Consider the following 22955-nt stretch of genomic DNA (forward strand, 5'->3'; position numbering starts at 1 on the left):
TCTTTGAGATTTGAATGAGTTCTGCAATGAAAAAACCATAGTTACAGTGTGGGGTTATCTCTACTTCTGTGCTTAGCTTCTAATTCTTGTTTTTCTTTGCCTTAATTGAATGAGCAGCAGCAGATGGTCTAATAAGAGTAGTCTACTATGTAGGTTTATAGAAATGGCAGGATGAAAATAAAACCCAGTTCTTTCCTTCAGGAGCTTCCAAGTCAGTTCTTATAAAAATAACTGCACAACAATGTGGCATTATGTATGTAGTAATTGTCCTGAGGAATGATTTTGAGCAAGTAAGAGAAACTATTATTTTAGGCATTTCCCAGAGAGGAAATATATGCCAGAAAAGACTAGCTGAAACTATTTTAAGCCCAGTGGAATTATTTGGATGAGAGATATTTTCACCAAATTTTTATTTTGAAAAATTTCAAGCATACAGGAAAGTTTAAAGACTCCTTCAGTGAACATTATATATGCCACACATAGATTTACTGACTATTAATATTTTTTTTCCACATTTGCTTTTCTTCTTTCCCTATACTCCCTCCTCTTCTCCCTCCCTTTTCATATGTGTGTGTGTAAACACAGTTGACCTTTAAGCAACATAGATTTGAACTGCATGGGCCCACTTTTGCCTGGATTTTTTAAAGTACAGTACTGTAAATGTATTTTCCTTGTGATTTTCTTAATAACATTTTCTTTTTGGGGTGCCTGGGTGGCTCAGTGGATTAAAGCCTCTGCCTTCAGCTCAGGTCATGGTCTCAGGGTCCTCAGATCAAGACCCGCCCGCATCAGACTCTCTCCTCGGCAGGAAGCCTGCTTCCGCCCCTCTCTCTGCCTACTTGTGATCTCTCTCTCTCTGTCAAAGAAATAAATAAGATCTTTTTAAAAATAACATTTTATTTTCTCTAGCTTACTTTATTGTAATAATACAGCATATAATACATATGACATACAAAATATTTGTTAATTGACTGTCCACGTTATTGATAAGGCTTCAGGACAGTATAGGCTATTAGTACTTATGTTTTGGGGGGAAGTCAAAAGTTATATGTAGATTTTCAACTGTGTGGGAAGTCAGCACCCCTGAGCTCTGCATTGTTCAAGGGTCTACTGTATATATATACATATATATTCATTTTGTCCAGTCCGGAATCTAATTAGGACTCATGCATTGCATTTGGTTGTATGGTTTTATTTTCTAGATTAATTGCTCTTTCTTTCCACATGGCATTGATTTTTTAACAATCCAGCAAAATGGTTTATTTAGAATGGTCTACATTCTGGATTTGTCTGGCTCCCTTCTTAGGTATTGGTAATTATGATGTTTAATTTTACGTGTCAACTTGAGGGGATCACAAGGTGCCTGGATATTTGGTTAAACATTATTTCTGGGTGTGTCTGTGAGGATGTTTCCAGAGGAGATTTGCATTTGAGTTGGTAGCTGAGTAAAGCAGATGGCCTTTCCCATGCCGGTGGGAATTATCCAATCCATCAAGGACCTGAATAGAGTAAAAAGGCAGAGGAAGGAATAATTCACTCTGCCCTGACTGAACTGGGACATTGGTCTTCTGCGCCCATAATAGGACTTGCACCAATGGTTGCTCCTGTTTTTCTCTAATACCTTGAGTCCAACTGGAACTACATACACCACCAGCTACCCTGGGTTTCAGACTTGTAGAGAGAAGATCCTGAGACTTACTAGCCCCCATATTTGCATGAGCCAGTTCCTTATTAATAAATCTCTTAAATATATGTATATCCTATTGGTTTTATTTCTATGTCATATCCTGAATAATCTAGTAAATTTCATCCATCCCCTTGATGTATTATAAATTAAATTAGGCCTAATGATTAGATTCAAGTTAAAAGCATTGGACAAGATTTTCACAGGTAATGTTGAGAAGTTCCTATTGTGTCACATCTGTAAGGACATCATCCAAGAAGTCTCACTATTAGTGACGCTAAGTTTCATCACTAAGATAACAGTCATGTCTATGGCCATACCACAACACGCCTGATCTCATCTGATCTCGGAAGCTAAGCAGGGTCAGGCCTGGTTAGTACTTGGATGGGAGACTAAGATAACAGTCCTATCTCTTTATTGTAATTATTCATTTTCCATTAATAATTAGTATGCAATCTGTGGCATCATATAAATATTTGATTCCTTGATGTGATCGGCAGCTTCTGAGGTTACCCCAGAGCATGCTCTCTGCTCATGCTATGTACTTGTGTAAGCTCCTCTCCTTGAGTGCGGACTGAACTTACAGCCTCTCTGCTAACAACAAGATACAACAGTGGAGGTGGGATGTCTCCTCCAAGCTTGGGTTATGAAATAAAACTTAAGTATTTTCCACCTCTCTCCTTATCTCTCGGTCTCATCACTCATGCTGGGGTAGTATGGCATGGGGAGCATCTGAGGCCCTCATTCCAACAATTCTTAAGGACCTGAAGACTGATAATGAAGCAGATCTTAAACCACAAGTGGAGTTTTGAGATGAATGCAGTCCTGGTCAATAGGTCATGAGTGAAGTTGAGCCAGAACCACCAGCTAAATCCCTCCTGGATTTCTGGTCTGCAGCAACTGCAGGATGATAAACATTGCTTATCTCAAAGATGATGAATTTGAGTGTAACTCATTCTCTGTAAAGAATTACTCCAAAACTTTTATCTCATGATTTTAGCATCTGCTAACAATCATTGCCTGACTCAACTCTTATAATGACATGATAAATGGTGACTTTCTAACTCCATCTTTCTTCCTATGCTTATTAGTTGATATTCTTCTGTAAAGAAAGTATTCATTTACTTTTACTCGTTTTTTTCCCTCAGTTGAAAGATTATTAAATCACATTTGAGTCAATGCCAGTACTTAGACTGTGAAAACAAGACGGCAGAAAAGGAAGTCCTGGGTTTTGGTCCTCATTACTAAGAGACTAACAAGCAACTATTCACAGAAAATAACATCAGTGTGAAAAATCAGAATCCAGGGGTGTGGATGAAGCACCCCTTGAATAACAAAAACTGGGAGAAGCCAGATTAGAAGACTAAGAGGGGTGGATTCACTTTGACCAATTTGCCCTTCCTTCAGGCTGGCACACTGCCCCACTGACAGGGTTTCCCTGGGTCCAGGGTTTCTCCAGTGGAGAAAAGAGAGCCTGAGGTTGATACCCAGCTTGTCCAACATTCCATCAGGAATGCTTATGTCTATCCCACCTCACACGGAACACTGGGGGGAATTGGCAGAGTTACACAAAATGAGGTCAACTAGAAACAAAGACGAAGGGAAGAACTCACAGCAACCAGTGCAATGATCGTGCTGTAGCACTGCATTCCTCATCGCAAGGGTCCTAGAAAGAGTGGAGAGAGAGACAGAGGACAGAAAGTCTACTTAAAAAAAAAAAAAAAAAACAATGGCCTGTCTCAACAGCAATGTGTGAAGGAAAGAAGAAGTCCAATGCAGTCATGTCTACCCACTGACCTCTCCCATCCTCCTCTCTCCCCCTAAAGTTTATTTGGTTGGTTTGGACTCATTTATAGCCTTTGATTAGATATCGAAGGGGCTTAAGGAAGACCTTCCTACTGCACAGGGTTAGGGGCACTTGAGCTAGGACCCCACTCTCCAAAACTCTGGTAGTTGGGTTATGGGGATGAGGGGAGGCATTTCTAGGAAATGCAACCAGCCTAGATCACAGGAACTCACAGAGGAGCAGAGACTGTGACAAGTTTAGTAGTCTCTAAGTGGGTTATCTCCCTTCCCCCATCACATCAGCATCTTCAACAGAAAGAAGCATCAAAGGAAGCCAATCTCTCACACACTTCCCAGGCAGAGTAGAGGTGAGAGTCAAACCAGGGTGAGAGGTGGGTAGAGAACCCTGTTTGAGATTGTGGTTGATTCCTGTTAATAACTTTCCTCTAAGGACAGGAAACTCTAGGAAGAGGGGGACCCAACAGGGGATCTTTCTTCCCACCCCTTCATGAGGCAAGCTGTCTGCCAACCCCATCTTCCAAGGAATGGCCTTGCCTGGGAATTCCCACTATACACACCCTCTTCTTTTTTTCTAGTCAAACTCTGTTTACTCCCTGGCCTGCCTCCCTCCCTCCCCTCTAAAACTTTACTACTGATTTTTCTTTCATGGAATTTGGGACTGAAGTTAAACTACAACAGTGGTATCAACACCCAGTCTTGCAGGAAAAAAAAAAAAAAGACAAAGAAATTTAACAAAAATATATTAGTAAAAAAATATTAAAAAAATATTTAAAAAAATACTGGCTGAAAACTTCCCAAATTCAGGGTGAGTAATGGACATCTGGGCTTATGAGTCCCAAATGCCTTCAAATCGTATGACCCTGAAAAGATCACCAAGACACATTATAATTAAATTATTAAAAGTCAAAAATAGAGAATTTTTGAAAGCAACAACTGATTAATTATATACAAGAAGTCCCATAAATATGAGCAGATTTCTCAGTAAAAATCTTGCAGCCCATGAGAGTGTCTGATGACATATTCAAAATGTTGAAGCAAAAAACTTGTTAAATAAGAATACTATTCCCAGAAAACTGTCCTGAGAAACAGAGAACTCCCAAACAAGCAAAAGCTTGACCTGCAAAAGCAGGTCACCATCTGACCTGCCTTACAAGAAATGGTAGAGTTCTTTACAGTGAAATGGAAATGAAATCAACAATGAAAAACAGTGAAAAGCACCTAAATATATAAAACTCAATGATAAACATAAGTAGTCCACATCAGAATTTTCTAATGTTGTAATAGTGGTACATAAATTACTTTCAATTCTAGTTTAAAAGCTTTAAAAATTAATGTATTAAAAATAACGGCATAGTAATTTGATAATGGATACACAATATTATAAAAATGTATATTGTAATACCAATAACCTAAAATGAGGGTGTATGGGGAAAAGCACAGAGTTTTGTAAGCAGCTGAAGTTTTTATCAGCTTAAAATTGGATGTCATAACTATAAAATATTTTATGTAAGCTCATAGGTAGCCACAAAGGAAAAACATGTAGTAGATGGTACAAATGATTAAGAAAAAAGTCATTCATCACAAAGAAAAACGGCGAGAGAGGATGTAAAGAATTAAGGAAATACAAAAGTCAGAAAACAATAAGACTGCAGTAGTTAAGTCCTTACATACCAAAAACTACTTAACTGAGTTCCCCGGGGCGCTCAGTTGGTTAAGTGTCAGACTCCTGATTTGGTTCAGGTCATGACTGAACCCACAAAGGGCTCTGTGTTCAGCAGGTAGCCTGCTTGAGATTCTCTTTCTCCCTCTTTCTCTGCCCCTCCCCCTGCTCATACACACTGACTCTCTCTCAAATATATAAATAAATCTTCTTAAAAAATTACTTAAACATAAATAAATGCTCCAAACAAATACTATAGAAAGTATTGAATTTATACCGATTGAATCGGTATAAAACAAATTCCAATGATATGCTACCTGCAGGAGACTCACTTCAGCTTCAAGGACACATATAGGGGAGGGGAGTCTGGGTGGCTCAGTGGGTTAAAGCCTCTGCCTTCGGCTCAGGTCATGATCCCAGGGTCCTGGGATCGAGCCCCCCATCAGGCTCTCTGCTCAGCAGGGAGCCTGCTTCTCTTCCTCTCTCTGCCTGCCTCTCTGCCTACTTGTGATCCCTGTCTACCAAATAAATAAATAAAACCTTAAAAAAAAAAAAAAAAGGACACACATAGGGGAAAACTGAAGGTATGGAGAAAGATATCCCAAGAAAATGTCAACCGAAAGTGAGCAGGGATACCTACACTTACATCAGACAAAATAGACTTGCTGTGAAAGAGGGTAACAAGAGACGAATAAGGTCATTATATGAATAAAAGGATCATTTCATCAAGAGGATATGATAATTATCAATATTTATACACTCAACATAGGAGCACCTAAATATATAAAGCAAATACTAACACAGATAAAAGAAGAAAAGAACAGCAATGAAATAATTGTACAAGATTTTAATACTCCACTGTCAACAATGGATAGATCACCCAGACAGAAAATAAGTAAAATAGCAAGTGTAAACAATATTATACCAAATGGATTCAATAAACAAAAATGTTCCATCTAATACCAGCAAAATACACATTCTTTTCATGTGCACATAGAACATTCTCTAGGACAGATCATACGCTAGGCCACAAAGTAACTCTTAAAAATAAAAATATTGGGTGCCTGCGTGGCTCAGTGGTTTAAGCCTCTGCCTTTGGCTCAGGTCATGATCCCAGGATCCTAGGATCGAGCCCCGCATCAGGCTCTCTGCTCAGCGGGGAGCCTGCTTCTCCGCACCCCCCCCCATCCCATCTGTCTCTCTGCCTATTTGTGATCTCTCTCTCTCTCTGTCAAATAAATAAATAAAATCTTTAAAAAATAAAATAAAAAATATTGAAATGCTATCAAGTATCTATCCTTACCACAATATTATGAAACTAGATATCAATAACAGGAGGTTAATTTGGAAAATTCACAAGTATGTGAAAATTAAACAGCATACTTCTGAACTACTAGTGGGTCAAAGAAGAATAAAGGAAAAGCCAAAATATTTTGAAACAAATGAGAAGAGAAACAACAAGAAAAAACTTGTGAGATACGGCAAAAGCCATTCTAACAGGGAAGTTTAGAGCAATAAATGTCTACATTAAGAAAAAAGAAAGTCTCAAATAAACAACCAAACTTTACATGTCAAGGAACTAAAAAAAGAGGAAACAAAATTCAGTAACAGGAGAAGAAAAGAAGAAAGATTGTAGAAGAAATAAATAAAAGAGACTAGAAAAACACCCCATAATCAGGAGGGATTTATCCCTGTGATTCAAGTTTGGCTTAACATAAGCAAATCAATAAATGTGATTCATCACATTAACAAAATGAAGAATTAAAATCACATGATTATCTCGATGCTAAAAAACATTTAACAAAACTGAAGATTATTTCATGATAAAAGCTTTCCACAGATTTGGCTTAGAAGAAATGCTCCTCACATAATAAAAGCCATATATGAGAAGTCCACAGCTAACATTACATTACATTACCACTTCAAGTCATCGTAATTAACTTAATCATCAGGAAAAAAGAATCAAAACCACAATGAGGTATCACCTCATACCTATTAGGATGATAGTATTCAAAAGACAAGAGATGGGGAACCTGGGTGGCTCAGTCAGTTAAGCATCTGACGCTGGGTTTCTGCAAGATAGCAAGGTTGGGAATAACCAGAATGTGAAGAAAAGAGAAACGTTCAGCACTATTGGTGGGAATTAAAGTTGGTGTAGCCATATGTAAAACTACATGGAGATTCCTCAAGAAATTAAAAATAGAACTACTGTATAGTCCAATAATCCCACTTCTGGTATATATATATATCCAATGAAAATGAAATAAATATCTCGAAGACATAACCACACTCCCATGTTCATTACAGCATTATTCACAAGAGCCAAGATATGGCTACAGCCTACGTATCCATTGGTAGGTGAATAAAGGAAATGTGCTATACGTGTATAATGGAATATTTTTCAGCCATTAAAAGAATGAAATCCTACCTTTTGCAACAACGTGAATGAACCTGGAGGATATTATGCTAAGTGAAATAAGCCAGGCACAGAGAGCCAAATGCTGATCACTTACATGTGGAATGTAAAAATCTCAAACTCCTAAAACCAGAGAATATATGGAGGTTGTCAGAGACAAGGGATGAAGAAATAGGGAGAGGTGGGTCAAAGGGTATGAAATTTCAGTTATAAAATGAGTCAGTCCCAGGTGTCTAACATACAGCATGGTGACTATAGTTAATAACACTGTATTGCGTACTTGAAATCTTCTAAGAGTAGATCTTAAATGACCTCATGACAAAAAAAGATTATTTTTTTAAAGGTAAGAATGTCAAGTGATGAATGGATTAATTAACTTAATTGTGGTGATCATTACACAAAAGATCTGAAATCATCATGTTATACACCTTAAAAAATCATGTTGTATAATCTTAATATATGTCATTTTTATTTGTGAATCATGCTCCAGTAAAATTGAAGGGTGGTAGGAAAGACGTGAGTTGTTTAATCCTTACTGACACATCTTGGTGTTCTCCAGTTATTTTTTTGTTACTGATGTCTAGTTTAATTTCATGTGGTCTGAGAGCATGCTTTACATGATTTCTATTCTTTTTGCTATGTGTTAAGGTGTGTTTTATAGCCCGGAATGTGGTCTATCTTGGTGAATGTTCCATGTGAATTTGAGAGGAATGTATATGCTGCGGTTGCCAATGTAGCGTTCTTCAAATGTCAAATGTCAGTTTAGATCCAGCCTATGGATGGTGCCGTTCAGTTCAACTAAAATCGTCCTCCCTTATTCACGGTGGGTATGTTCGGAGCTGCCTGGTGGATGCCTGAACACGTAGATACTCCCGAACCTATGGAGACTGTGTTTTTCCTATACATCCCCACCTATGATAAAGCTGAACTCATATATTTGGCACAGTAAGAGACTCATAACAATAAGCTAGAACGTTATAACAATATACTGTAATGACAGCTATATGAATGTGATCGTTCTCTCAAAATATCTTACTGTGCTGTGCTCGTCCTTCCTCCCAGGATGTGAGATGATAAAATGTGTACGTGAGGAGACGACGTGAGATGAATAACATAGGCATTGTGGTATCATGCGAGGCTCCTACTGAGCCTCTGACGGTACGTCGGAAGGAAGCTCATCTGCTTCCAGACCCCACAGTTAACTTCAGGTAACTGAACCCATGGAAAGGGGTGCCTGGGTGGCTCCACCAGTTAAGCCTCTGCCTTCAGATCAGGTCATGATCCCAGGGTCCCAGAACCCAGCCCCGAATCCTGCTCTCCACTCAGCAGGGAGCCTGTTTTCCCCTCTGCCTCTGCCTGTTGCTCTGCCTACTTGTGCACTCTCTCTCTGGCAAATAAATAATCTTTTTTTAAAAAAATTAAACCATCGGGAGGCCTGGGTGGCTCAGTGGGTTGAGTTTCTGCCTTCAGCTCAGATCATGATCTCAGGGTCCTGGGATCGAGCCCCACATCAGGCTCTCTGCTCAGCAGAGAGTCTGCTTTCCCCTCCACCTCTGCCCGCCTCTCTGCCTATTTGTGATCTTTCTCTCTCTGTCAAATAAATAAATAAAATCTTTAAAAAAAAATGAAACCATCAAAAACAAAACCATGCATAAGAGCGTACTACTATATGTCCTTAATAATTTTCTGCCCGCTGGACCTATCAATTACTAATAGGTACTCAAATGAATTTTATATGATTTTATATACTCATTTTTCTCTTGGCATATCAATTTTATTTCTTATTCTTCTTCTCCTTCTTCCTCTTCTTCTTCTTTTTTAAGTAAGCTCTACACCCAACATGGGGCTTGAACTCATGACCCTGAGATCGAGTCACAGTCTCTACCAACTGAGCCAGCCAGGTGCCCCATCAATTTTACTTCTAGTTAATTTTTTTTTCCATGTTTCAGACTGCTGTGTGTGCAGTGCCCTGAGGGTAGTAGGCTGCTAAAAGCCATCTGTCCAATTTTTACAGTCCCATGGAAACCAGGACCACAAACCCTACTGGCCTCCAAAGCCAGGTACCTGAAGTAAATGCTGGATACCAGAAACATGTAAGAGCTCCTCTCTGAGGTGCTGGCATTCTGGAGTGTGAAGGGGGGTGGTGGGTGGGGGAGCGGAAAGACAGTGCCTGCTGTCTGTAGGCTCAGGAAAGGTTTACAGTCAGCTCTCAGATGTACATTTAATTAGAGGCCTGGCCCTCAGGCTGCAACTCTGGCAAGGCCTCTGTCACTGAACGACTGAGCTCCAGAGTCTGCTGCCTCTTGCTGGGGATCATAGCTGTTTAAGAACTCTTTCTCGGTTGGTTACAGTCCTGTGGGATCCACAGTGGTAAGGCCTGTTGGCCCCTGGAGCCAGGCAATGGCTGGGTGGCGGGGGGCGGGGGGGGGTGTGGGGGGAGCGGTGCTCCCTGGCTGTAGCTGCAAACATGAGGGCACCAGACAAGTGTTTAAGGTTCTTTCTGGAAGAAACCAGTGAGCTGGAGGGCGGGGGCAGGAGGAAAGCACAAACACTGCGTCCCCGGGCCTCTGCTCCCCGGGGGTAGCTCCATAGGTCCCTCTAAATGTGCCAGACCAGCGGCCGGCCGCGTCCTTAGGTCACAGCTCCCAGACGAAGCAAAGAGGCCTCTTCCTCAGAAAGCCTAGGCGTGTGTTTTAGTCTGCTCTCTGTGCAGTGCCCTGGAAGAGGGAGTCGGCCGACAACCATCTCTTTGGTTGTTGCAGTCCCTTGGGACCCAGGAATGCAAGCCCCTCTGGTCCCCACAGCCAGGTGATCAGGCAAGCAAACCAACAAAGAGGAAGAGGGAAAAAATGAAAAAGAGATGGCGTCTGCTGGCTTTAGCAAGGTGGAGTGAGCTGGCTTTAGCAAGGTGGAGTGAGCTATTAACCTTGACAATAAAACTGCCAGTTAAGTTAACTGCAAAAGATAGCAGGGTTTTTTGTTTTGTTTTGTTTTTTTCCAGGAATGGCACAGAACTGCGATCGAGGACAAGCCCTCTAGGTTAAAACTATAGGCAAATCGGGAGAACAAAGGGAGAGGAAACTCTTCTTTAGAGGAAAGGGAGGAGTAGGGAGAGGCTGTTATAAACAAAACGTCCATTGGCATAAACCAAGAGCTGGAAGTATAGTGAATTTTCACTGGATAAGTTGTGATTGTCTCTTATTGCCGCGGCTGTTGAAACCCTCCCCGCTCCCCCAGCCCCCCTAAACCTTCCTTCCTCCTGCTGGGAGAGTAAATAAAATAGTGTATCCCCTGGGACTGACTAGGAGTGGTAGGGCTGAGTCCTCTCCCTCAGGCCTCCTAACACCATTCTAAACGAGTTTTCCTTTTATTAATTTCCATAGGTTCCACCTAGTGGACCATAATGATGGCACCTGCTGGAAAGGGGGAAAAATGGTGCGTGCTGGCTCCAGCAAGGCAGAGGGAGAGCAGGAAGATGGCACCCACTAGCCTCCCTCCCTGGAGAGTATTTCATCAGGCTCCTGCCCCTCTGACCAATGCTTTAAAATCAGCAACTAAATCTCTTTCCAATAAAGTCTAGGTGTTTTCCAAAGGGCTGCTTCTGCCCTGGGTCCCCGGAAGGGTGAATGGCATGTGAGCCCTTTAAGAACCATTCCTCAGGGCGTGCCTGGGTGGCTCAGTCAGTTAATTGTCTGCCTTTGGCTCAGGTCATGATCTCAGGGTCCTAGGATGGAACTACAGATAGGGCTTCCTGCTCAGCGGGGAGTCTGCTACTCCGCCTCCCTCTCCTCCACTTGTACTTGTGCTCTTTCTCAAATAAATAAATAAATAAATAAATACATCTAAAAATAAAATAGTATTCCTCAGTTCCTGTAACCCTTTGGGTCTTGTGGATGGCAGCCGTGATGGTCTTCAAAGCCAGATGTTTGGGGGCCCATCTCTCAGTTGGTAGTCTTTTTTTTTTCTTTCTTTTAAGATTTTATTTATTTAACAGACAGAGGTCACAAGGAGGCGAAGAGACAGGCAGTGGGGAGAGGGAAGCAGACTCCCCGCTGAGCAGAAAGCCCCATGTGGGGCTCAATCCCAGGACCCTGGGATCATGACCTGAGTTGAAGGCAGAGACTTTAACCCACTGAACCACCCAGGCGCCCCTCAGTTGGTAGTCTTAAAAAGTGGGGTGCCCACTGTAGGGTATGAACCCTTCACTCCCTATGGAGAAGGTCTGGGTTCCTGAGTTCCTTGAGATTGTGTGTGAAGTTCTCCCTTTAGGGATTTATGGCAAGATTGTTCTTAGCCTTTCTTACCAGTTCCAAGTGGTTTCCCTCTCATTTACCCAGTATAGAGGGGTCAGTCTGAAGGAGCAGGAGGCTGGCTGAGGACAAAGCAAAAGCTGGCGCCTTGCACGCCCCCCTTCACCCGCTCCCCTCCATATGTGTAGCATTCCTCAGGCACCCCTGACTGCCATAAAACGATAAATAGTTAACTTGCAGAGATCACAGTCCTGCAAGGTAGGAGTCTCCCCTGGTTTGCAAATATCCTTGAGATTTACAACAAAGAAGTTACCTTATCAATAGCCCTAATGTCACCCTCCCCTCCATGAAAAACCGAAGGAGGTGGAGGTAGAAGGAAAAGTAAATACTTCTAAACCTAAATCTCATTAACAGGGATGCTTGATAGCAGGAATGTAACATTCCGCCAGGAGACTCCCAATTGTGTTCAAACTATCAATCAATAAGCTCAGCCCTACCCGAAACTTGTTTCTACCTGTCTATAAAAACCCTGCACCAACCCAGCTCTGGACCTCTCGGTGTTATCGGCAACGAGCGCCGCAGAGGTCCAGGTTCGAACCTGCAATAAACGACCCTTGCTGATTGGCTTTGACTCACGTCTCTGGTGGTCTTTTAAAGTGGGGGTAATATTCAATTGGCATTTCAAGTCCATCTTTTTTTATTTTTTTCCCAGAAGAAATTGTTCCATATATAGCTCTACATTCAGTCTGTCCAGGGGAGAAGGTGAGTTCAGAATCTTCTAATATCACCATCTTGAGCTGGAACTTCTATCATTCCTTTCTGTTTTTTCCTTAGGATTTCATTTCTCTGCTGAGACTGCCCAGTCAGTTTTTGCATGCTGTCTACTTTATCCTTGGAGGACTTGGCATAGTTGTTTTCAGTCCCCAGTCTGATCATTCCAACAGCCCTGCCATGTCTGGTTCTGGTGCTTGCTCTTGTCTCTTCAAATTATCTTATTAAATACATTTGCTCTAGACACCTAGAACTAACAATATGGGCCAACAGTATTTTAAGTTATGAAAATACTATATTGTAAACTACACTCAAGTGCAAAAAAAAAAAAAAAAAAAAAGCATTCAATATAAAAAAAAATACACCTGGGCACCTGGGTGGCTCAGTCGGTTAAGCTTCTGCTTCAGCTCAGGTCATGATCCCGGCGTCCTCAGACCAGATCCTGCATCAGGTTCCCATCTAGGCAGGGAGTCTGCTTCTCCCTCTGCCCCTCCTCTCTTGCTCTTTCTCCCCGTCTCTCTCTCTAATAAATAAATAAAATATTTAAAAAAATTTTTTTAAAGATTTTATTTATTTATTTGAGAGACAGAGATCACAAGTGGGCAGAGGCAGGCAGAGAAAGAGAGGGAAGCAGGCTCCCCGCTGAGCAGAGAGCCTGATGAGGAGCTCAATTCCAGGACCCTGAGATCATGACCTGAGCCGAAGGCAGAGGCTTAACCCACTGAGCCACCCAGGTGCCCCTGAATAAATACAATCTTAAAAACAAAACCAAACAATACATTTGCTCTGTCGCTTCAAATCTTTACCTTTCTTTCTTTATAGCCAGACACGATGTGCTAGGTAAAAGGAACTGTTTTAAGGAGGCCCGTAGTAACTTGGAGGCGAGGTGTAGGCCAAGGAGACGGGATCTATGACTAGGTCTTTCAGTGAGCTTATACCTCTGAAATGTGAGCTTGTTGTTTAAATTGTTTTCCCTCCCCCGGGTCAGAGAGGATTTGGATAGAGTGGGCAGGCGTTGGGTAGTTCTCTTCATTGAGGTAAGTGAGGCTCTGATAAGACCCCAGCAGGTGAGGCTCTGACTAACTAGTTTCTCCTGAAAACAATCCTTGTTAGGAACAGAGGGCTCTGATGTATCTTAAAAGGGCTGCCTTCAGAAGTATAAGGGGCTTTTTCCCTATGTTCGCTGTGAAGACTGGTCAAGGTCCTGGAAGTAAATCCCCCAGTATTGTGCCCACCGAATGCCCCCCCCCATGACGGGGTCCTCTGGAGTCATTGACTCTAGAGGTGCCCACACTGAACCCTCAGCAATTCCTCCAGCATATTTCCAGTTTTTCCACCTTGGCCCTGGTTCCCGCCGCGGTTTCAGCTCTGGGTATCTGCTCTGGTAAGCCACGACTCTCTGTACTCCCTTGTCTCTTCAGTCTTGAGCAGCTGTTTGCCCTGTGTTTTCCTCTCGTTTCTGAATCCAAGAAGAGTTGTTGATTTTCAGCCTGTTCAGCCTTTTTACTTGTTGCTAGGCAGAGTGGTGGATTCCAAGCTCCTTATACGTGAAACCAGACTGGTCTTGCATTTTTTTTTTAAAGATTTTATTTATTTATTTGACAGACAGAGATCACAAGTAGGCAGAGAGGCAGGCAGAGAGAGAGAGGAGGAGGAGGAAGCAGGCTCCCCGCCGAACAGAGAGCCCGATGCGGGGCTCGATCCCAGAACCCTGGGACCATGACCTGAGCCGAAGGCAGAGGCTTTAACCCACTGAGCCACCCAGGCGCCCCTGGTCTTGCATTTTTTTAATGGTGAGATATGAAGTACGTGTCATAGCCCTTATAGTTTTGTAACGGTCTTGGCGTGTAAGACACGGTGTAAGATCCCTTCCACGTAGAATCAAGATTGGTCTTTTGGTGCTGTCTTTGCAGAAGATGAAATCTCCAGTTTGACGATCATGCAAGGGCTGGGGTGGCAAAGGCAACCTGGCCTGCTGATGACGAATGAGTGTCTATAATAAGACATTAGCAGTGTTTAAGGACAGGCATTGGATTGGTCAAATTAAGGGCGCCTTCAAACAAATGAATTAAAAAACAACAACACATTTGTTTGACTGTAAGAGAGCCATTGTGTTTGTTTTGCTCGGTTTTGTTTTGCTTTGCTTTTCCCCCGAGGATTGAGAGAGGTAGAGAAAAGCGAGAAATTTTCGTAGCTGTGTGGGTACTTGTCAAATATCCTGAATAACCTTACCATTGAAGTTCATTTCTCTATCACTAGAGAGGAACAAAGGGATTCCAGAGTGGGGAAAATTCTTTCCGGTGGCAGCTTAGCTACAGTTGTGGCAGTAGCCTGTTTGCAAAGAAAAGCTTCTGACCATCCTGAAAACAAGGAAATGAATGTCCTTCTTTTGTTGTAAAAGAAGGGAAAAGGGTAATGAGCAAATGGAGAGTCTAAAAGTGGGAGAAACAGATAGGGAGGTTTTCAAATGCTGCCGTGGAAGGAGAGTCCCAATTAGGGAGAACGGCATTGTTTTCTTAGTCATGGCATGCAAGGGAGAGACAACAACAAAAAAGCTAGTTGAATGTTCTAGCAATTAGCCAGCTAATCCTTGAAATCCTCAGAGTTGCCTTTTGGTCTCAGGGAAAGGGAAATTAATGATGGTGTTAAGACATTCAGGGGACAGAGTCGTCCCTTCACTGGAGGTAATGTGTCCTAGCTACTGCTCTTGAGGAGGCTGAATCATTGCATTGTGTTTTTAGAAACCTTATGTCTGTTGTGGGCAAATGCTTGTGATAAACAAGTTGTTAAAATCAGATGAGCAGAGAAGACAGTTATCTGCACGACGGATAAGGAGAGAATTACAGGGAAAGGTTAAATTTCTCAGGTTTGCAGAGAGTCGGAGAGAAATAATTACTGGCTTCAGGAAACCCCTGAGGCATGGCAGTCCATGTGTATTGTTGATTTTTTTTTCTCTTCCATCTGATGGCCAAAAAGATATTTGAATCAGGGCAAAGGGGTATGGTGGGGGTGAAGGGGGAGCAGAAGACAAGTTGATAACTGTGAAGTGAGTGGTGTTGGATTGCATATAGGCCAGAAGGCATTAGGGTTAGGAACTAGAGGAAACTGGGTTTAGCTAGTTTATTGCTCACAAATGTTAAACTAATCAGTATCCCTTACCATTAAGATACTTTACGGCCGGTAGGGGTGGATTATTATTACAAGATGTGTCAACAAAGCCTTGAGTTCTAGGGTGAAATTTTTGGAGAGCTTCTAGTTTTAAGTATTCCTGGTAATCTTGGGAGTGGCATGGAAGGATGTATTTCTATTTCCAAAGGTATGGCCTCCTAGACTTGGCCTGGTCAGAGGAGTGAACTCCCCAAAGGGAGTCAGGTATTATAGTTAACAGTTTGTATTGAAGTATGTGGACCTTTTTATGGGAGGGAAAAAAAAAGTGTTCAATGAGTCATAAAAAGGCAAATGTACATAGGTACAGAGTAAGGAACTTCGAGGGTGACGCATTTGGGGGAGAAAATCTCTTCCCAGAAAGATGAGTGGACCTGTGGAACTAAGCACTAAGTCATACTTTGTAGTGAGAGGTGCTAGTGAGACAGAAAAAGATGTAAACAAAGGCAAGTAACGTTTAAATTTATCATCTCCTCCTTTTTAAGTCCAAGATGAGGATGTCAGCAGGGTTAGCACCTCTGAAGCCTCTGAAGCAAGGATCTGTTCTAGGCTTCTCTCTTTGGCTTGTAGATACAGAACATTTTCATCATCACAGAAAATTCTATTGAACAATGCTCCTGCAGGCCTGAGAGCACAGTGTCTAATATTTTACATTTTGTGAAAAGCAAATGAAAACAAATAATGCTAAGCACTCACATGAAGAAGTTAAAACTCAGTGACTGAGCACAATTTATTTTGAGGGCTGTATACTGAAACAATGTTGATAAGTACAAATTTATAACATTTTGATAAAGCACAGACTAGATTAATTCAAGGGATGGTTGAGTATGTATGATGCCTAGCTCTAAGGATCCTGAGTAGAACAGAGTCTCTTTGTGGGAAAATTTCTATTTGAAATTAACCTCAATAACCAGAATTCCAGTTGCTTCCATTGATTTGGAGGTGGGAGTGTAAGGTGCTATATTGGACTACATTAAGAGGTTAATGGGGAAAAAAAAAAAAGAGGTTAATGGAAATACTTTTGCACGGCTTCCTGAACATGAAATACTGACTTTGTGAGACCACTGAAGCATTTATTTATATTCCTGATTTACATAATTTGACATAATCCATATATACTGCTCTCTGAGATAAAAATTTAACAGGCCTGCAGATGCCGGTGAATGTTTAAAATACTATCATATACTTTAGAATTTTTCCAGAGGCAAGTTTAAAATCTGTAAGGTCAAAAATTCAAAACACTGACAACACCAAATGCTAGGAAGAATGTGGAACAACAGGAATGTGCATTAATTGCTGAGGGGAATGTAGAAACTGTATAGCCACCCCTTTGGAAAATATGTTGGTAATTCCTTACACAAGCTAAACATGATCTAACCTTAGGACCCAGCAATCGCTCTCCGTGGTATTTACTGAAATGAATTGAAAACATGTCCACACAAAAACCAGCACAAGAGGTTTATAGCAGCTTTATTCACAAAGGCAAAAATGCAAAGCAAATGAAATGTCATGGAGTAGATGATGGATAAGGAAATTGTGTAAATCGCAATGGAATATTATTGAATGATAAAAGAAAAGAGCTTTTAATGAAGAAAATACATGGGGGAAACTGAAATGAATACTGCTAAGTGAAAGAAGGTTTTTTAAAAAGGCTACACATCATATGATTCCAACTATATGGCACTCTGGATAAGTTAGAACTACCTAGACAGCAAGAAAAATCAATGGTTTCTGGGAGTTGGAGGGCAGGGAGAAGGAGGCTTAAATAGATTGAACACAGAGGATTTTCAGAGCAGTGAAACTAATTGTAATGGTGGATACATGACATACCTTTTTCAGTGCCCAAAGTACAACACAGAGTGAAATGTAATAGAAACAATCCACCTTAATTCATATTAACGTACTAGTGTAAGTTCATCACTTGTATCAACACATACCCCAAGGCAAGGTGTTAATAATAGGAGAAACTATAAGGAGATGGAGTATATGGAGTATATGGAGGTCCCCTACAAAATTCTGCTCAATTTTGGAGCACCTAAAACTGATCGTAAAAATAAAATCAAGTATTAACGAATAAAGAAAAGAGACGAACAGGAACAACAACAAGCAGATTTAAATAGAGAGAACAAACTGGTGGTTGCGGGGGGAGGGGGGAAATGGGTGAAAGAAGTAAAGGGAATCAAGAGTACACTAAATGAACATCGAGTAATGTATAGAATTATTGTACCGTCTTATTGGTACATCTGAGACTAATAGTTGAAAAAGGAAAAAAAAAATCTGTTACTAAATGCGGGGGCGAGGAAAGGGTGGAATCTCTGCAGAAACCTGCAGGGCTTTGAATTTTTTCCTACAGGCTCATAATCTCCCGACTGGGCGCTTGATTTTTCATAAACGGTAGAAGAAAAGCTAAAATTTATCTAACCTTTACATCACAGGCACTGCGTAAGTGCCTTATTAATCTAATCCGCAAATATTCATTCAGAGCATCCTATTTAACCTACGCAATTCATGTCGTCGTCACACAGCGCTATGACATATTGTCGTTATTCACATTTTTTAAAACCGTTCTGAGAGCGAAGCCAAATCGTCGACGAATACAGAATATGGGACTAATCTGGATTCCAAATCCAAAGTTCTAAACCATAAATCCGAACGAAAGAAAATTAGCGATTTCTAATTCCGTCAGCTGAAACAATGAACGGCCGATAAATCTCGCGATATTATCGAAACTACTACTCCCAACAAGCACAGCGGCTTCTGTCCATCCGCCTATCCCCTTGAGTCTGGAGGGCCCCGGCATGCCTTGAGGCGCGAAAGGCAGCTCGGGAGCCGTAGTTCTCTTGGACGCCTACCGGTATTGCCAGCGCGGCAGTGGCGGCTCTCGGTTCCGTCCAGCGGGTTCTGTAAGGCGAGCAGAGGCGGAGAAAGGGCGCGGAACTGGAGGAGGGTGAGTCAGACACTGTCTACGCTATAAAGGGAGGCGGCACTGCGGCACAGGGCTGAATTAGGTAAATGGACCCGTGCTGCAGTCTCTCCGGAGACACCGCGATCTAGCGCCAGCGAGAAGAGGGCGAGGAGGAGCCAGAGCCCGGTCCTTGCACCCATTCTCGCCCTCGTACCCCGCCGCCATCGCCACCATGCAGTCCCGGGAAGAAGCTCCGCGCTCTCGCCGCCTGGCCAGTCCGCGCGGCGGCAAGCGGCCCAAGAGAATCCACAAGCCCACGGTTTCGGCTTTTTTCACGGGCCCGGAGGAGCTGAAGGACACGGCTCATTCTGCAGCCCTCCTGGCACAGCTGAAGTCCTTCTACGACGCGCGGCTGTTATGCGATGTGACCATCGAGGTGGTGACGCCTGGCAGCGGGCCTGGCACCGGCCGCCTCTTCCCCTGCAACCGTAACGTGCTGGCTGCCGCGTGTCCCTACTTCAAGAGCATGTTCACCGGCGGCATGTACGAGAGCCACCAGGCAAACGTGACCATGCATGATGTGGATGCCGAATCCTTCGAGGTGCTGGTCGACTACTGCTACACGGGTCGAGTGTCCTTGAGTGAAGCCAACGTGGAACGCCTTTACGCGGCCTCTGACATGTTGCAGCTCGAATATGTGCGGGAAGCCTGTGCCTCCTTCCTAGCCCGCCGCCTTGACCTGGCCAACTGCACTGCCATCTTCAAGTTTGCTGATGCCTTCGGCCATCGCAAGCTGCGATCGCAGGCCCAGTCCTTTATAGCCCACAATTTCAAGCAGCTCAGCCAGATGGGCTCGATTCGGGAAGAGACTCTGGCAGATCTGACCCTCGCCCAGTTGCTGTCAATCCTGCGCCTGGATAGTCTCAACATAGAGCTGGAGCAGACCGTGTGTCATGTGGCGGTGCAGTGGTTGGAGGCGGCTCCCAAGGAGCGAGGTCCGAGCGCTGCGGAGGTCTTCAAGTGTGTCCGCTGGACGCACTTCACAGATGAAAATAAGGATTACCTGGAAGGGCTGCTGACCAACACCATTGTGAAGAAGTACTGTCTGGACCTTATTGAAGGGGCCCTGCAGATGCGCTATGGTGACAAGTTGTGCAAGTCTCTGGTGCCGAAGCCAGAGACCAGCAGTGGCGGCGGCAGCAGCAGCAGCAGCAGCAGCAGCAGCAGCGTGGGCGGCAGCGGCAGCGGCGGCGGCAACGGGGGCGGCAGCAGCAGCAGCGGCAGTGGCAGTGGCAGCGGCAGCGGCAGTGGCAGCGGCAGCGGCAGCGGCAGTGGGGGCGGCGGCGGTGGCTGCAGCAGCAGCAGCAGCGGTGGTGGTAGCTCTAGCTCCTCTGTCGTGCCCACAGCAGAAAATCCCCCCCAGAGGCTGGGCGTGTGTGCTAAGAAGATGGTGATCTTCTTTGGACATCCTAGAGATCCCTTTCTGTGCTGTGACCCATACACCGGCGATATTTACAAAGTGCCGTCACCTCTGACCTGCCTTGCTCACACTAGGACTGTCACCACCTTAGCTGTCTGTGTCTCTCCAGACCATGACATCTACCTGGCTGCTCAGCCCAGGAAGGACCTCTGGGTGTACAAGCCAGCCCAGAATAGCTGGCAGCAGCTTGCCGACCGCCTGCTGTGCCGGGAGGGCATGGATGTGGCCTACCTCAATGGCTACATCTACATCTTGGGTGGGCGAGACCCGATTACCGGTGTTAAGCTGAAGGAAGTGGAATGCTACAGTGTCCAGAGAAACCAGTGGGCACTGGTGGCTCCACTACCCCATTCCTTCATATCCTTCGATCTAATGGTAATCCAGAACTATCTCTATGCCCTCAACAGTAAGCGCATGTTCTGCTATGATCCTAGCCACAATATGTGGCTCAAGTGTGTTTCTCTCAAGCGCAATGACTTTCAGGAAGCGTGTGTCTTCAATGATGAGATCTACTGCATCTGTGACATCCCAGTCATGAAGGTCTACAATCCGGTCAGAGGAGAATGGAGGCAGATTAATAATATTCCCTTGGTGTCGGAGACCAACAACTACCGCATTATCAATCACGGCCAAAAACTGTTGCTGATCACCTCGCGCACCCCGCAGTGGAAGAAGAACCGGGTGACCGTGTATGAATATGACACTAGGGGGGACCAGTGGATTAACATAGGTACCACCTTAGGCCTCTTCCAGTTTGATTCTAACTTCTTTTGCCTCTCAGCTCGTGTTTATCCTTCCTGCCTTGAACCTGGTCACAGTTTCCTCACTGAGGAAGAAGATGTGCCAAGTGAATCTAGCACTGAATGGGATTTAGGTGGATTCAGTGAGCTGGACTCTGAGTCAGGAAGTTCAAGTTCTTTATCTGATGATGATTTGTGGGTTCAGGTAGCACCTCAGTGAAATGCACAGGATCAGCAGAATTTGTTGTAGATAGGTTGAAACACTAAGGTGTTTTCACTGCTTTGGAAAGTGTCTTAAAGAGATACCCTTTCTCTTTGCTGGGGAAAAAAAAACAACAACAACAGGTTGATTCATTTCAGGTTTGGCTTAGAAAGGGTATTGTCTGAAATACTAACATAATTTAATGTTAGGGAACTTGTACACTCAAAGAAATCAACCTATTTAATAATTTACTGTTCTAAAAGTCCAGTATTGATTTGATTGTTGGGTATGTTTATGTTTGATTATACTAATTTAGTGTTCTGTTATTAAATCTTATCGTCTGTTTTGTGCCACAAGTACTGTGACTTGAATTTTGATTTTCACAATAGAAAGCTGATTGGATAGGAATTACCAGGTAGAGTTTGGAAAGTCTGTCTTTTCCTTTAGGACAGGGTAGAATGTTCCAAAACCTTGGAAAGTTCCAAAACTTTAAACTAGTGGGTTATTACAAAATGTGTTCTAATTTAAATATAGTTTGCCAGGTTTTTGTTCAGTTACCTCCCCTTTTGTGAAGAAAAAAAATGCATATGTTTAATGTGACTGGTGATTTCATTTGTAATGATGTACAACATGGCTGTAAGCTGACTAAAAGTAAAAACAAACAAAAACAAGATTCTACTGTTTAAAAAGAAACTTCAGTTTTAAATTTGTACTGTAAAATGTGTATTTGCAAACAGTGACCAATGTTCCATCTGTTCTAGTAGGGTCACCAGTCATCGAAAAACCTTAAAAAAAAAAAAAAACAAAAAAAAAATGAAACTAACTTGCTTTGTAGGTTCACGTTTTTGATCTATACTTGATATATGCTTAACAGAATCAGAGGAATCATCCTCTTTTTCACTGGACACGATTGTGTAAATTTGTATCCATTGTCTTAAAAAGTTTATGTGATTCTTAAAATACTTTGGCTGTACAGTTTTGGTGTTCATCTTAGATTTGTCAGCAAAATGTGATTATTCTTTGCTGTTTAATGAGATAATATTCGTTTTGAAAATCTGTGTAAGCTAAGAACAGTATTTTATTGAGATCAGTAGATATTGTGTCTATCAACTATAAAATCAAGTGCCAGCAAAGAACTTTAAAACTTTAAGTTGTGTATAGAACTGTTTTGTGTAGCATTGAAATATTGTCAGTTTTGTAAGTCACTAAATGTTATTATCAGCTTAAAGGTATTTTTGTATTAAAAGTTTACAGTTAAATAACATAAGTGAATGATGGCATTTGGGGCCAGTAGTGAAAGTATATTTCGTCTAAAATATTTCCCTAAGCAGTGGTACACATGGTTATTTTATTAGGGTATTTGTATCTGTTCTGTGTTTCTCTGTGAACCATGCTCCGGTCTTTGTTTCTGTCACACTATGTAAGGGAGAATTCAGAAACAGAGACTACATCATACAAAACTGACCTTGCTAAATACAAGTGCTTACCTCTTGAGGGTTTACTGGCTATGGTCATCATGCTCCGTATCCGTGAAAAACGACCAGATGCTTACAGTGTAAACGTTTTTTCTATACCCAGTTAGAATTTTCTTCCTAAATCCTCAGTCAGTAACACGCTAATTCCTCTTCTCTGTTTATGCTCTAGTGGTAGAATGCTAACATTTCTCACACGGTGGCTGAATACAGAGGATTGTGTTCTCAGGTGGGGAACTGAATTTTTTAATGAAATACTATAGGATGAAAATGGAGAGAGGGACACAAAGGGTTAAAAAAAGTTGTCTCAGCCATTTTGATTGGCCATCTGAAGATACTACAAAACATTCCTCTTTAATGTTTTTTAGTGAACTAAGATGCTTGTCCTAACAGTATGTGTTCCT

The 22955-nt window shown here is 42.5% G+C and overlaps 1 protein-coding gene across 1 annotated transcript; it reads left to right on the top strand.

Annotated features, from left to right (window-relative positions):
- The first annotated feature begins 18273 nt into the window (after positions 1 to 18273).
- Positions 18274 to 21507, top strand: LOC309858220 (kelch repeat and BTB domain-containing protein 6). The gene has a single exon (XM_082750893.1). The coding sequence runs from the start codon at positions 18890 to 18892 to the stop codon at positions 21095 to 21097; it is 2208 nt and encodes a 735-aa protein (XP_082607019.1). The 5' UTR covers positions 18274 to 18889; the 3' UTR covers positions 21098 to 21507.
- Positions 21508 to 22955: the final 1448 nt, after the last annotated feature.

Source organism: Mustela nivalis (genome assembly GCF_964662115.1).
Source record: "Mustela nivalis genome assembly, contig: HAP1_SCAFFOLD_2042, whole genome shotgun sequence".
NCBI classification, from domain to species: domain Eukaryota; kingdom Metazoa; phylum Chordata; class Mammalia; order Carnivora; family Mustelidae; genus Mustela; species Mustela nivalis.